The sequence below is a fragment of the Episyrphus balteatus genome, chromosome 3 (assembly GCF_945859705.1).
Source record: "Episyrphus balteatus chromosome 3, idEpiBalt1.1, whole genome shotgun sequence".
NCBI lineage: Eukaryota > Metazoa > Arthropoda > Insecta > Diptera > Syrphidae > Episyrphus > Episyrphus balteatus.
The window spans coordinates 67312721-67330351 of record NC_079136.1 but is presented as its reverse complement, the minus strand read 5'-3'; the positions used below and the strand labels follow the sequence as shown (position 1 = coordinate 67330351).

The window sequence follows — 17631 nt, the reverse complement described above, 5'->3', positions numbered from 1 at the left end:
TTTTTAACCTAATTAATCATTTAATTTTGGTGAGCTAAGTACTGAGATACCAATAAAACACGACTTATACATATATCTCGGAATTGAAAAAACATTGCGGCATTTGGGACCGAATAACCAAAGTTGCCAAAAAACATGAGTGAACTTTCTTTTAATGTTAAAATGGAAATCAAAAAAAAACCTAAAACAATATTCATCTTGTAAGGGGTTAAAAAAAGCAAATTAAAATAAGAGTACGTATACGCCACAGTGCACGTGTGCAACGTGCAAATAATGTGATTTAAAACATTGACTCAAATGCAAAAGCCCGTATGATAGTTCTTTTTTCACTTTTTTAATACGGCAAATCAGAAAAAGCAAAAACAAAAATTTATAATCATAAATTCTGCTTATTTTAAAAATATTACAAAAGCAAAAAGCTTACACAAACTTGTGGGCAAGTGAACTATTAATCAATTTATCCAAACATTTCCTTTCAGTGCACTTCAGCGCAGATAAAAAATTAATCTTTCTGGCATTAGGTCAGTCTTCAGGAAAATGTATTATAAATAATTCAATGGTGTGAAATCTTCGATTGAATGAGAAAACTACTGAAGTTTTTTTCCTTGTATAGTTTGCAGCTCACAATAATTAAATTACAAAACCTATAGAGCTGCTTACAATGAAAAAAAAAAACTCGAGTCCATATAATTGCTTTGGCTTAGGTGTGGACTAAACAGTGAATAAGATAATTATATACTTCGACTGCGAGTACGAGTACCTACTTTTAGTTGCAAGGTTACATTATTATTATAGAAAAATGTACTAATTCTTTTTTTTTTCATTTCCCGCTTGTTAAATATGACACCATAGCTACCTCAACGCGCAATCATTCGTCACATGTTTTACGATGATAGATCTTGGGAAATTAACTGTCAATTTGTATAAGACAACTTCCTTCCTATCGAAGCCGACTAATATTTTTTGCTTCAACTTTTATTGCCAAGTCACATGAGAATCGATTTCATGATTGGAACCTCATTCACCTGAGATTCCTCGTTTACAGGTTATATTTAATTACATCACCAGCAAGAGTAAGTCAATGGCTCAATGGTGTCATATTTTTTCTTCCAATGCGGGTAGACTATGAAGTGGTATTTTTCTTGAGCCACCTCTATGAATCCGGTGAAGCTTAGCTTAAATTTCATTTGATATCATTGAGTCAATAATATTTTTTCCATGCTGTTTGCCATAAACCACCAAATAAAATAAATCGAGTTCAAAATTACTTCCTCGATTGTGCAATAGGTCTGTTTTGTGACCAAAATTGGTGCCGCAGGAATCAAACCGATAATAATGGATAACTTTCTTCAATAATTTTGTGTAGATAGATCTGTTTCCTTTTGGTCTTAACCATCAATCTCTTGTGTGACTATATAACTGAACAATTATGGCCATGCATTATAGTTAAATGAGCAATCATGTGATGTTTGTCAGTCTTTGGAAGATGGATGTCGGAATTTCTTAAAGACTTTTTATCTCTGTAGCATCATCAACATCATCAAAGTCACTGAAGTGTGGAAAAATCGTGATGTTAGGCGCCTTGTTTTTGGCTTTTTGTTTTTTGTTTATTTTGGATTTTTTATAGAGAAAAGTAAAGCGATTTAGCACACGATCATATATAATGTGATGCACGACAAATCTAGAATATGTCGTTATTGGAAGTAGTTATACAGAAATGTATATTGTGTAATTTGGAATCAAAATTAGGTAATTTAATAACTAATGAATATAAATTTTAAGAATATTAGAGGTTCCCAAGAATTCACAGAATATCAGAGAGTAAGTTCGGGTAATGTGGAGTAGGCGTCTAATGTGGACCATTTTTCTATTTAATTTAGAGAGAAAGATATATGTTTTGTTTATGTAGGATTTTCCATTTAAGGTAGATCTTAATTTTTGCTCAGTGTAAAAATATTATTAAAAAAAATTAAGGCTAAAAATTCGAGAAAGTGTAACTCTAAAAAAACTGAGCAAAACTGAGGCCGAAATTCGAACTTTTTATTTTTATAAACCTCGAATACATATCGATACCTTCCCGTAAGAATTTGTAAAATTGTTCAGGAAACGCAAAAAACAACATTATTCTAGTGAGAAAATGTATGGGAAAATGTATTTCATTTTCACTCTAGTTTCATTTGCATAAACGATAGAACAACCAAGATGGTACCAAAACGTGGCGCTTTACTCATAGTATATTTCCACATCTAAAAGTCATTTTCGAAAATAATATCGCTTAATACATTCTTACGGGAAGGTTTACCGAGTGATAAAAATATCACCATGTTTTCTGACTTCCTTTACAAGATGTTTGTAAGAAAATAAAAAGAATAATAATTAGACCACATCGCGATGTGGCCGATGCATCGGCCTGGTCGACTGTTATGTTTTGAAAAACTTCGATTAAAAAAACTTACTAATTATTTTTCCAGGATCCACACCTAGAGTATAACATAAAACGAATTTGAATTATATTTAGGTTGTTCTTCTGCTTATTGATGAACGCCTAGAACGTGTACCTCCCATATACAATTTTCGAGTTAACAAGGGGCACGATAGCGCCCAGCCAAATTCTCTAGCAACTTTGGCACTACACCCTTAAACTAGTCAAAAACAAATTCCTCACAAAATTTCAGTTACTTGGAATGAGTAGTGTACTAAACCGTAACTGACTCATTGACCGATCATCAAAATTATGGAGAACTTCTCGTTACCGTAGAAACTTTTCGAGCATAGCACCGCCCATTTTCGCTGAACTTTCATCAAATATAATAGCGCATCTTGAAACTCGGTAAAATTTTAGAGCTGGTAGTCTATACAAAGGAAAAATTCAAAAATAGAGATTTTCTACCCGGGGGTCAGTCAGCGCGGTGCTGCCACAAAAAGCACTGAGATATAAAAGTGTACCAAGTTCTAAGGTTTGGTTTTAAATTTATACCAGTTAAATTTTGATTGTTTCCTTGTTAAGTTTTCAAACAACTTTAGAAATTGGTAACTAGAAGAAAAAATTGCCAAGAAAACACTGAATATGAACGTGATGGGAAAACAACCCCATAGAAAACAAGATGATTCTAATAGTGACGAAGACAATATCCCCTTGTGATTGCTTAAATAAAGTAACATTTAAGCAAGCTTCGTTACACAATATTCGATTTTAAAATTACTTTACTGAAAATACATGTATTCTTTACTTTTGCGACCACAAATCGCATAGGTAACATGAGTTACTAAATTAATGTAACATGAGTTACCTAAATATTTTCAAATTTTTCCTAATTTTAAAAGATTGTAATTTTTTAAGTATGGAATCTTCATTAAAAATAAATTAAGATTCTAAATTTTACAGAAAAAATTCATACTCTTAGAACTCGTGCCCGATGTATGTAGCGTGAGTTACTAACAGACTTTTATTTTGTCTTAGTAAATCGTAAAAAAGTAATAGGAATTCTACATTCATGGACAGTATTTTTGTATCAATTTGTATTAAAATTGAAAATATCTATTTATGTATTGGAAAATTTTTCTGAGTGTTACGTGAGTTACCATGGAATTGCCCATTTATAATTTTACTGTGATATACTTTAACAAAATTCTATCTGCAGATGGATCTAACTTCTATTTTTATCGGCGGCGTCGAAGTATTTTACGATTTTAAAAGGCAACAATTGATTAATATACTGACTTAATTAAAATGAAGATTTAGAACGCTTCTAGTTAATGGACCTTCCTCCACAAATATTTTAAAATGTGCACTATAGGTATGCTAAATTAATTTCTCATACAAAATTATTGTGAAGTAATACCTACCTATATAACCCGTTGCACTTCTTGTGTTCTTAATTTGTGTTATTAAATAACAATTATGCTATTAAAAAACCTCTTTTAAATTCAAAACAACAATACTGGCTCATTAATAAGCATAAATGAACTAATCACGAGTGCGCTGTTAACCAAGACAGTAGTCATGTTTTGTTTTTGTTTTTGTTCTTTTTTTTTTATTTTTTTGTCTACTCGTGACTCTGAACATAGGGTCTTGATGTGACAAATTAATCAACAGAAATTTAAATACATCTATAAATTGGTTAAACAAAATGATTGTGCATCCAAAAAAGTAATTTTGACATTGAAGATATATAAATTTGTCTATAAACAAGACTCCCCAGCTTTTTAGCTTTAATATAGTCACATGGTTAATTAACACAAACAAAAAAAAAAAACAATTTTTTTTTACATAAAAGTAGAAGTGAAAGGCATCAATGTTGTAACAAGTGGAGGATGGAAGAAGAAAAATTATACAGTCTATTTAACTTTAGTTTTCCAGTCACATGAGTCCAATTATAAAAATTGAAAAGAAGGATAATCTCATAATAAAGCTCTTCTTCTTTCATTTGATTGCCATAAAGCGATGATGTTTTTTATATATGCGTGAGCTTATGTAATGAACACATTCATATACACAGTAGTGGAAGTGAATTACAGAGATTTTTATCGTAATTAGTTGAAAATGTAGTTGAAAGATAAATCAAGCTATTAAGTGATTAAATTGTTACGTTGTTGTTCTTCGTTGATCTTAATTCATTAAAATTTAATTAAAGCTGAACGAGTAAAAATTATATTTTATTGAAAATACTTTTAAATGATATAATTAAACGTTTCGTTAAATGGTTGCTTAATACTTTGGTAATAATGGTTTTAAGGACTAAAAATCAAAAACACTTTTCGCACCTCCAACCAAAGTTACTTGGGTAAACTCGGTAGGAACTAGACTATTAAACAACCATAAAAAAAGCTTAAATGACAACATAAGTCATTGACCGACGACGTGAGAGTTCGTCGACTCCATATGAACTTGTTGAAGAATTATAAATTTTTTTTTCTGTTAAGACTAGTAGGTATCAACAAATTTTAAGGAAACTTTGTTTTATTTACCTACCATAGACTTTCAGTTGACGGTTCACGGTAATTTGAAACTCAAGGCGTTAGGCGTTCTATGCACACTATCCACAGAGTAACGATAAGAAAGAGACAGCTGCAATTTGCAATCACTTACCACTAATGTGATTGTAATGGCGATGGGTTTTCATTCTGGCTCTGGGTTCTAATTCGGCCTATACCATCGGGAATTTTTCCTTCCTCTGGCGAAGAATTTAAAAAAAAAACGACATTTTTGACGAAGGAAAAAGACCCAACTTAATTTCGTGAACAGGGTATTTCTTCCATCTTCTCTGAAGAATAAAATTAATTGGACCAATTCTTATAAAATTTTGACCATAAAGGCATTTGAAGAAACGGTAAAGTTGACAAAATACTGATCACAGTTTCTAACCTTTTCTCTGTTAATATTCAGCTCTTATTAGAATACTTGGTGAAACCTTTAATCAAGAACTTGACGAGCTCTCAAAATCTAAGATCAAAAACTTGATCACTTTTCATAACGTTTAGAAATGGTAAGAAATAGTTTTCTTTTATGAACGATCATTGAATAACTATGTATAATTTATATATGTATAAAAATGACACCGAGAATGTGTAATGTGTATTCAATATAGAAAAATATCGTTGAAAAGGACTTTTTGGTAACTAAGTAACCAAAAGTATATATTTATATTTTTTTATTTGTATTACTATTGTTTTGAGTTAGGTTTGTATTAATTCATCTTTTTAATTTAATTTTTTAAATTTCTGATTTTTATTTGAAAGGATTTTGTTTTACTGTTTATTTATTAACATTGATGACAAAAAATGAAGAAAATGAAGATTTGATTCAATTGTAGATTGTAAATGCTTATTTAATTTGATAAGGGTGTGTTAGCATTTAGGCAAAAGTTTAAATTTAATTTATTTGCACGTTGTCCACGTGCACTGTGGTGTATACGTGCTCTTTTTTCACTGTTTTTTTTTTTTTTTTTTACCGTATATGTCAGAGTAGAGGAGGAGAAGACGTTTGGCCATATGACACATTATTTTAAAAGTATTTTATAAAGTATATAATCCTTTTTTAAGATTAATATTTTTGAGTAGGGTAAGCGGGACTAAAAGTAAAAGGGGTACCAGTTAAAAATTGACGAGACGACTCAAGAACAAACGCAGCAGGGGCAAAGTTACCACTGTTATACAGTATCTTTAATTTAATACCCGTCACAACAAATAATTTTGCTTCTTTAAAACTTAAACGGTGCTTCAATATCTTCTTTAAAGCTTAATAAAAGCCAAATTGTTAGTTGGGTTATAACTTCCCACATACTACACGAGTTATGATATTAAAACAACGCCTCCCAGCGCTAATAAAGTCACAGTAGAAGAGGGTACTGGTGCCTACCTAGTAACTACCTACCAAAGACTTGGTTCATATAATGATCATTGACAATTGTACTTTCGATCTTGCTATTTAGTTCAACCTATGAACTATAGCTTAAAATAAAACTGTCAATATAAGGAAAATCAATAAATTGCTTTGACAGTTCTCCCTTTCAAAAATACTGTCATCTGTCAAAATCCTTTTAGATACACCAAAGTCTGACAAAACTGTTGCAAGCACTCATAATCTCCCCCAAATAACCGCCAATTAATCATTTTAATAACCCAAATAACCAAGAGACCCCACATTCTCGTGACGTTCCTTAAGGCTATATAAGTTCGATTTTATTATTCTTTAACGATTGACGTTTGACTCATTGCTTTTGTCCTCGCTACACCCACTTTGCCAATTATTATTATACTGGAATCCCGCAACAATACATGACACATGTACACTTTATGTCTTAGCTCAAAAAATAACCCTTAATTACCATACGCCAATGTAGATAGATGCCTTTAAAAAAGCTGACAAATAAAGCCTTAAGCTAAATTTGGTGGCGCATTGATTTAAGTGTTTTAAATTCTAAATAAACTTGTCCTTAGGCCTTGTTCCGTTTCGGTATTCGATATTGTATTTTGTTGCATAATAATATTGAAACCATTGTCTTGCAGTCTCTGGCTGCAAATACATTCCTTTCACTTTTTTTTTTGGTTTGTTTGTACCCACACACGGCGTTGTTTAGAAAAAATTTAAGTCAGTTGTGGATTGCATTGTGTTGTACCACAAGTGTTTAACAAACAAAAGTAAAAAAAGTGTATTAAAAATGGAGTAACACATAGCAGACCATTCTAATGTAACACTTTGGTATTTTTAATAAGAAAATAAATTAATTTAAATTCCATAAATAAAAACAAAGCTAGAAAAAAGGTGTTTGCACATACCTACTTCATGTCAATCATTACTTTTGATGATGATGTACCTGCACTCACCTACTCGTTACTCGTTAAAAATTTTATTAACGATGTCTTTTATGTTGGTGTAATAACCTGCAACATTATTAGCGGTGGCGGAATGATTAAGTGAAAAGCTTTTATCGTTCATGTTTTTTTGTGTCTTATGTGTTTGTTGTGGGTAGTGTTACTTCCCGCATTTAATTTAATCAGATGAATCGTCGTATTTCATAATTTTATTAAGACCTCTCTCAACAACACTTTCCCATGTTTGTTGCTATTACAGTGGCAGAATGTAGCACGTGATATATCCATACCACAAAAAATAACAATAAAAATAATCTCACAAAGAAGTGATATGCGCCTTACCTAATTTACCTACATCGAATGCGAATTTTTGAGCTTATTAAATATTCATAACTTGTAATTTCTGTGAAGTTATTTCTATAAAAGAAAAACAATTAATTTGAGGAATTTTTTGGAATCTTTCAAAACCGTTGTTTGTTGGTTTGTTTCGGTTTAACGTCTTATTTTAAAACATACCAACCGCCTAAATTACGTGGAGTTGTTGCAAATTCTTTGCGAAAGAAATTCCATGGAAGTAGGTATTTCTATATACAAAATTTTTATCGTTTCTTGAAATTCAGGTCATAAGGTCTTACCAGTCACTAGTATTTTTGTAAAGAAAAATGTAGTTCATTCAACTACCACATTTGTCGGCAGAATGAAAGAAGGACCTTATTGTAGGTGGCATGAAACACGTCTTTACAGTTTATTTTGATCTCATGGCTTTAATTCTAAGAGAAAAAAAAAAAAATGTATCCCCCACAATAGAATTTGGCATTGGAATCCTCGGTTTGATTGAAAGTCTTTAATTCTTATGACTAAAACTAAGTTATGACAAAATAGTTAGTGATGTAAGTCGCTAGTTTTTAAGGTACCTTAATTGATTCAGTCTTAACCTGACAAGAGTGGATGCTGGATTTGTACTTCGAGCCTCTGACAGTTCATTGTACTATAGGAAACATCTGTATTTAAAACTACGACTTGTTGGTTTACGAAAACAAGGAAAATTGGAGTCTTTAAATTCCCTCTGTGGAGAAAAATATTGTTGTGATCCTTGATAAAATAAAATACTTGTAGTTCAAAGCACTTTTATGTTAGTTTACTTTACTCTATATAAATTTTAAAGAAATTTTGTTGATGTTGGGCAAGACATGACATTTAAGACAAAACTTTTTTAACTCTTTCGAACCCTGCGTTACTATCATGCAACATATACTTTAAAATTTGTAAAAAATATTCCAATAAATAATTTTAATTGAAAGATAATAATGTCTTGTTGTTGGATTAGTACAAAAAGTTAGTCAAATATCATACTTTTTATTTTTTTTATCGTAAAAGGGCCTGAAATTCATTTTGTTTTCTTTTTTTTTGGTTAATAGAGTTTATAGAACTAATTTCTTGATTTCTAACTTTCTCGTAAATCATTTAACCGCACCCTTCATCTTCATTAAATATTTTTTTTTTTTATTGCGCTAAATCTTTTGAACGGTGAAGGAAGGCGCCCTTAATCTTAAGTTGATTTGTGATAGCTTCTGCAAGGATCCTCCCATATTTGGCCTACTATTTTTTAAGGAAGAAGGTGCCCAAAATGTTCGTTGTATTTATTTGACATCCGCAAAGGGGACTTTATTTTAAATTCTATTCTTTTTGAAGGACGATTGCTGCCAAAATTCTAACGATATTCTATACGAAAAACAAAGGCATCCCATTAGTTGTTCAATTTATTTCGACTATCTCAAAGGCACCAATATTTTAAACTTTGAAGAAGAAGAAGGCACCAATATTTTTAGCCCTACTTCTGAGTTATTTTTTTAATATCGTTTGTATGTTTGAATTATGAGAAGGGTGCAAATGTTAACTTTTGCATTCGCTGGCTGTACTTCGGTGGTCAAAAAAAGATTAATTTTTGAAAATTCAATTTTATTCAATTTTCATTTTGAATCGAAGATTGGACAAAAAAGTAAGTGATAATTATGCTTGCCGATTGAACCCAAGAGACATGAATATTTAAGTTGTTCGCGATTAAACTAATACTTTCAAAAACTGCATTATATTATATAGATAAATAGGTAAGTATTTGTTATTGCGCTGTTTTCCGTGATTTTAAAAATTATTTGAAAATGAAAGTTTTACTTTTGGAGGGGGCGCGTGAAATCTTGCCGTTGTATGTAAGCTTTAGTAGCTCTCCTCTCGCTCGGATATCGTCCTTAAGGCTACTGACACACATGCGATTTTGGTCGCGCGATTTTTCAGTCTCAAATTGAAAGTAAAATGTATGATTGATTTACTAGAGTGATAGCTTTAAGAAAACGAAAAGAGCACAGACCTAATTTGTTTAGTTAGAAAGTAGAGAAATGTGAACATTTCTAGGCAACCAGTGCAGTGTGCCGAAATTTTCGAGAGTATTAACAAACGAAAGACCATTCATTGTTTGATCTCAAACTCACCTCAAATGAACATTCGATGATTGGAAGTAATTTCTTTTTTTAGATGAGACAAGAGTAGATAAACAAAAAAGCCTACAACTAAAAACTTGAATACTGATTGAATCAAAGTATTATCTAAAATTGACCTATAATTTGTCAGATTATCAAGGGCTCCTCATAACACCTGCTCAAATAGAATCATACACAATTTTGCTGATATCCTTATATGTATGTAGCTATCTAACTAAGCTTACTTCACGGATTCAACAAGGCTAGAATTTTGTTGAGATTGGAGATCAAAGGTGTTATTAATAACTGCACCGTCGAAAATGGCTTGTTCCTATAGATCACATCAAATTAAGCACCATCTATACAAATTTTTGTCTTTGAATTTGGAAGTTCAAAATTTTGTGAAACATTGCGATTTGAAATTCGACTTATACCCTAATAACGCTGAAAATCTTTTTAAACACTATTTTGCTTTTTGATTCATGCTCGGTTCTCAGGTGATTATGTTGCAATCTTTCTTTATACATACATTAGTCTAGCCTATATATGCCTTAAAGCCAAATTATGTTATCTTAAAACCAAAAAATATCAGCTAAAAGCAAAACATTCTAATCCACCTGAAGCGTGCCTTTATCCTGTCTCCTGAGAACCATTAATTAACCACCAGACAAACATTGGAATGCCTAGACTGTCATGACTCAATGACATATACCGTGACAAATCTAATTAAGCAATTAAATGTTGCTATTGGCAAATAAATCAAATCTTGATAATTGCATTGTCACAGCTCGTGAAAAATAACAACAACAACAAAAAAACAAAAGTTTTTATTGTGTCTCAACAACCACACAATCTTAAAACTGTTCTATTGCTTGTTTGACAAGAATGACTTGCTCTAAAGTTTTAACTGATCTTACAATAATTAGAGACTTTCAGAATCAAAAGCCCACTGCTACTTCAAATAATCATGTCACGGCTAAATGAGATATAAATTTTGTAATTTCACCAATAAACACTTTCAATTTTATTTTAACCATGATTCAATTTTAAACTGGAATTTGACAGAGGTACAAATAAATTAGGTAAATATTACTTACGTTCTTGCTAATTGTATTGAAATATCCAATAATAATTCACCAACAGTTGCAATATCTTCGGTCTTCCATTCGCCCTTTGGTGTTGATACATCTGTTAAGATAAGTTAACAAAATATACATTCAATCATTCTGGTAGAAGTATATTGTTTCAGTTTTATAACTTTTGTGGTATACTTACGGATTCTCTTCCTGGCATCCAAGTAAGCTGCATTTACTGCATCATAAGTTATGCAAGTGTTGTCACCAGAGTATGGATTTCTATAAATAAAACAGAATTTTTTGTTATTGAAAGTAACATACTTTATTTACTATTCATTAACTTGTTGGCAAAAATGGCTCAGACAACAAATACATTCGCCTACAGGTAAGTGAAAATTCAAAAGCCACAAATCGATGCAAATTGGATTCTTCTGTTCCGTTTTGAATTTATTTTATATTAAAATTTTAACATGACCTGCTGAACAGGTACAGCGGACCTCTTCATTTTAAAAGTTCACTAATAATAAAGCATATTAACTTTAGGCTTGAATTAATTAACGTTTAGTTGGTTTTATTATGAACGACGAATTCGTGTTGGCTTTTTTTATTTAATTAGCCAACAAAATAAAATAGATATTAAATTTTTGATTTTAAACAATTCCTTATCTGACCAAATTCAAAAAAGCCGTGTTTTTCTACAACTCAGTATCTACTCATTTTTTACTTGCGATATGTCGCTATCTCAATCGGCAGACTAAACCACAAAAGGAAATTACTTCAAACTTCGTAGTTAGGGGATTTTTGGCGATTCTCTAGAGAAAAAATTGAAATTTTATTTTAAGGGCCAAAACGAATGGCCCTAAAACCAACCAAAGGAAACGTTGTTTCTCTCATTTTTTTGAACAATATTTTTCAAATGATTTTCAAATATTTCTTTCTAAGAATTCTTTGTTATACAAGATATTAAATGGCCTTCTTAGTTCGGAGCTCAAAACTATTTAAAGAAGTGTTTTTGTAACTTTATGAATTTTTAAAAAGCTTTAATATTTGTAGCAACTTTTAACTCAAGAGCAAGTACGTGAACCCAGTCGTGCATTTCATTTATCTTTAGTTGTAAAAAAAATGGTGCTTAAGATATGAAAAGTTTAGCCATGTAAAAATATTGCTTTTAAATAAGAAGTAGAAGTTCCCATTTTAAAAGTAGAAAGCTAATTCTTTTCATTCCTGAACTTAAGTTCTGAATTTTTAGGAGCTCTGATTGGTCAGATGTCATATTCAGGAACGTTTTTTGAAATTTAGTTATGATTTTCAGGTTGAATTTTTTATCTGTAAATTCAGATGGGTATGTTTTTTTAGTGAATAATGTAAATGTACCAAATGATACTGAAAATGAAAAAAATGTGTTGCCAAAATGTGGATTTCTATGTAGTAATTTAAAAAATAAAAACTGGCGCTCGTGACTTAAAGCTTAATTAGTAACAAAAATTAATTATATGCAATTAATAATGCAAGCCCAAAAATTCGGAAACCCTACTCAAAAGCTAAAAATCAGAAGTTAAAATATTTTTCAACAATATTTTATAGAGTTTAAAGCTAAAACATACATCAGGGGTGGAATCGTCTAATGCAATGGTCCAAATTTGATAATCAAAATCGATAAAATTTATGCAACGAAATTGATATTTATGAAAAAATTGTGGATTTTGGTTATCAGCTATCGCGTTAGTCTTTTTTTACCTAAAAACTTATCACGTGCCATCTCGAAAATTCAAACATCTACTCGGCAACCCCATAACAAATGCTAATATCAGTTATTTTCGAGTGAAAATGTATGATATTTGTTAGAATTTAAAGGGTAAAATGAATATCAGACTTAAACTTTTAAATGGAAACATCTGATTTTAGTATACCTACCAAATATTTTCTTATTTGACAAATATGTGACAAACTTAGTCATGTGATAAACATAGAAGTTCTCATTTCAAAAGAAACTATAATATTTTGTAATTTTCAGTAAACGCTTATCTTTCATTTGACACCAATAAATTAAAGGTTAAAATTTTTTTTAACGCTAATTTTATTAGCTCGACGGTAGTTTCTCCGACCATAAAAAAACTCTTGGAATTTTTCAATAGTTTTGCAAACCGAGGTAGAAAGTCAGTACCTATTATTTTAGAAAAAAATATTGTAGTTTATATTGACTATGAATTATTATTTTCGAGAAAATTCGATTTGAATTCGAAAATTCCAGTAGAATAGTTCTTGCAACCAGTCAGACAGACAGCCATCAAATGCTTCTGAGAAGAGTGGGATTCAGGGTTCAAACTGCAGTTTCAAAATTACGAAGCAACTTTGAAAAAAAAGTGAAGTAGATGCAAAATTTCGGAAGTAGATTGCAAAATAAAACTTTTAGAAAATTTTTTTACAATTATTTATTTTTATCAAAATTATTTTTCAACAAAAGAAAAATTACTATACATATGCACTCCTAATCACTGAAATTACTTTGATACATATTATTTATATCGTGAATTCGAAATTACTTCTCTAGATTTCAGTGCAGCTTTCCTTTCTTAAAATGTAGATGTTATCGAAAAATCATAAGAATTTTCTGGCCCGAACAAAAAACTTCTTAGAAAAACGGGTCAAGAAAACCATTGAATTTTGATTACGAAGACCAAGTAACAATTTAGCTTTCATAAGGGTCAATGCAAGCTATTTTTTGGCTTTCATAACAAGAAGGACAGGTCTTATGCAAATCATTTTGGCGCATTTTACCGAAATTGCATAAGACTTTCCTTCATAGGTAATCCACAAGCTAATAGCTTGTGATAAACAGCTTAAAATGGCCTTACGGAGGTCTTCCTGCAGAGGGTTTATCTAATGCACAAACCGAATTACTTGAGTAGGATGTTATAATAAGGCCTTATAGAAGTTGTTGAAGGTGTTGTAGAAAATGTTGAATTTATGCATAAAAAAAGAGAATTTATTGAATTTTATTTCATTGTTTTTTCTTTTCTTTTGATTTTTTCTGTTTTGCATTTTCTGCATATTATTTTATTTATTTTAATTTTTTCCTATTTTGTTTCTTTTCCTTTTTTGGAAATTCCACTGCTTTTTCTGTTGTTCTGAAATGATGAGAATGTTATTTTAATTGAAAAAGAACACATTTTTTTATTTTCATCACATGGCTCGGCCAGGAATCGATCCCACGTACCTCTACATACCAAGCCAGCATCTTACCAATAAACCATGCTCGAATATTAAAGATGAGTGGAAAATTGGGAGCTAATTGAAATGCAATGTTTTTTCTAATGCGTTACAAACATTGCATATCTGCAGGATAAAAACTTTGCATACTTACAGGTGAAAACATTGCATACATACAAGAACCTCTTGGAACAGGTCTTATAGAGGCCTTCTGTCACTTGAAAATACAAGGCTTCTTTAGAATGGTTCAAACAGGTCTTATAAAGGTCTTCTTTAACTGATATTTACAAGGCTTCTTCTTAACACTTCTAGATAGCCTTAAGGAGACCTTTTTTCTTTCCAAAATGGATGACTTGCGTAAGTAAGCCTTAAACTAAACCTATACAAACTATAGCTTGTCGAATCGAACAAAATGGACCTTATGAAAGTAAAATTGTTACTTGGGAGACGAAACTAGCAGTGGATTGGAAATGCGCTTAGAAAAGGCAGCGACTGCATTCCAAGCCATACAATGCTGTGGAGTCCGCTTCATCAAGAAGACATCATCAGTAGAGTCAGAAAACTAAGAAGATCTTGGCGGAGTTAGAGCCAAGGAAGAGTCAGCGCAACTTAGGAGCTAAAAGAGATCTCAAAAACCATTCACAATGGCGCGTAGGTAAAGTTGCGGTTATATGCCCTCCTTAGGGTTGCTAATGAACTTAGTTTATCTGAGGACCTCATGTTTCTAAATGTCAAAAATGTACCAAATTAATTCACTACATATATTTTAGCTTTTTGCCAACTTGGAACATCAATTGCTCCAATATGCTTGTAAATTTGATCGGATACTAGATAAGTTACAGACGAAACAAACTGACTTTTTTCGATGTAGGAGTATAGTATGATTTTTGAATGCGTAAAACAAATCGAACCAACATTTATACCTAGTTACATTTGGAATAATAATAAATTTAAGTTTCAACTTGAAAGTGGAAGTGTAAGTGAAAGTCAACAGAGTGCGTATAAATAAATTGTAAATTGAAAGCCCACTGTGATGATGATCATAATACTAACTTGGTGTATGTCACAAGTTATGTATGAGTAAAGTATACTCAACTTATGCATCCAGTTTTGTCTCTTCTCCCAAATGGTTTTTAATATGATTTTTTTGGCAGACGGACACAGCGTGTTTTTACTTCAACAAAAAATGATAAATGAAACGTAGGCGATCGATGGGAAAGAAAGTATTTAAATAAAATAAAAATGACAGTAACAGTATGTAGTTGTTTGTATAAGGCTTTTCAGGACATTGAATGTTTTTTCTTCTGTTTTTTTTTTTTTTTTATTTGAAGAACTTGTTTGAAGTAGTAAACAAAGTAACGAATTAGACAAATTTGTTTATTTCTTAACCACTTTGAACCAAATTTTTGGAGTGGGTATGAATTCAAAGCGAGACAAAGTATACAATTATTGAGATTTTGTAATTTTCTATTAACCCGAGTAAAAATACAAATTGAATTTTTAAAGAAAAAAATTAAAAAAATCTTGACCGTCGCACCACAGCTGCACCACCGGCTTTTGATTTTGACGGATTAATTCGACGCACCACCGCGCCGCACCAATTCATTTTGAATGAAAAATTCGGTGCACCACCGCCGCACCATTTCATTTTGTATGAAAAATTCGCTGCACCATGATACATAATTTTGGATAGTTGGAAAATAAAAAAAAAAAAATGACGAGAAGGAGATTCGAACCCGAGTATCCAGAGTACTTTCAATTAGAAGTCCAACGCCATAACCATGACGTATTGCGATGGTGCACCAAATTTTTCATTCAAAATGAAATGGTGCGCACGTGGTGAAGCGGTGGTGCGGCGGTTTAGAAATGTTTGATCATGGTGCGGACGCGGTGCAGCGGTGGTGCGGAGGTCAAAAAGTGGTGCAGCGTTGGTGCGGCGGAATTCCATTTTTACTCGAAAAACCTATTAGTATTTGTGCCTCAAATTCTGTTCAATAAATTAACTACACTTCACTATTCGTGCATAATAAGATGCAAAAAATTTAAATGCCAACAACATTTCCCACAATATAGTTGGCTTTAAAACAATATTGTGTGTGCCTGTCCATTTTCTTACAAACGATACCTGGATTTCCGGCTGAAAGTAATCGGCCATGAAAATATACATCATCTAACCGTATATAATACCAATTTCACATCACGTGAGCTTAACAGTGCATTTCACTTTCAATCTCAAGGTGCGCTGCGCGCGTATGAGTCTTGTTTGTGCCTTAGTTTAACCATTTAAAGGTCTAGACCAAACTCTTGAAACTTGTACCATTCAATTTGAGAGATTTTTTAAAGTTGCACATAGGCAAGAAAAAAAAATACAGTTCATCATTTTAAGGAATTTCCACACAACTTGCCACATCTCAGAGAGCAACAACAGGAATAAAAATGTGTGTAAATCTTGAACTAGTTCAGACTTTCCATGTTTTTTTTTTTTTTGCAACAAGATCACAAGACACATGCCCCACGGAGGCATGCAGTTTAACTTTGGTAAAAAAAATAAGTGTTTTAATTTTTTTTTATCAAAAAGATAATAAGCAAAAATATTTGCAATGCTTTTTATCGAAGAAGAAGCTGGTTTAACTGGATAAAACAGTAGGAAAGATATATTTATTTTCACCACCACCAACACCACCATCGTATGGCACATGAATGAGGAAACGTCATTTTGGAATAAGGCGAGAGAGTATTTATACTTCAATTTATTATATTTATACCCATCGTTGGCGGTGGTGGTGGCTTTTTATCGTGTTTTTAATGCAATTTAATCATGAAAATTTGTTTCAAAGAAATTATATTTACTAACCGTGTTTGGGGAATTTTTATTATATGGCAAACAACGATTAACGTTGTTGACAGGCACAACCTTAAAACAACAAAAAATTGACAGAAAAATATTATTCGTGACAGTTGGTTTTGGTTTGATGGTATCTACTGTTGTTTCCTGTTTGCTTAGTTAAAGGAAATTCATTTCCATTTTGATAAGCGAGTTAATTTTGGTTGAAAAATCTTGAAACTTGATCTTGTTTCATGGATTTTTTTTAAGTCAAAATTAAACGGAATGCCCAAGCATCAGTACAAATGAATGCACGAGGATCGACTCAAAAATTTATATTTCAGGAACCTTTCCGGATAATTTTCAATCATCTTTCCCGTTTTTATGTTAAGGAATCCGTTACTCGAGTGATCCAGAAAACTACGGAAGAATTCATTCTATTCATGAATCTTCTCCCCAGTACCTATACTTCTGCGAAAACTTACATGTAGGATAAAAACTCAGGGATTTCTTAGTGAAATCAGATGGCAAACTACTCAACAACAGACAATATTTTTCTGCTGGGAAATACTGGGAAAATTTATCTTGCATTTGAATCAGTGCGACGGATAAGGGCTATTTTACTAAATTTAAGCAAAATAGCGTTATGGTCTAAAATGCTTTGGTAATTTAATAGAAAATATGTAAAACAAAATATCACTATTTGGGATGAATTATAAATTTCACATTGGGT

The 17631-nt window shown here is 31.5% G+C and overlaps 1 protein-coding gene across 2 annotated transcripts in view; it reads right to left on the bottom strand.

The window, feature by feature from the left end:
- The window catches only part of LOC129914831 (peroxidase), a 74038-nt gene that overhangs the window by 17921 nt on the left and 38486 nt on the right, over positions 1-17631 (bottom strand). For both annotated transcript variants that reach the window (XM_055994250.1, XM_055994249.1), the window contains exons 3-4: positions 11064-11143; positions 10886-10976 (exon numbers count right to left, since the gene is read on the bottom strand). In XM_055994250.1, coding sequence (XP_055850225.1) covers positions 10886-10976; positions 11064-11143 — 171 coding nt within the window. The remainder of the gene's footprint in view (positions 1-10885; positions 10977-11063; positions 11144-17631) is intronic.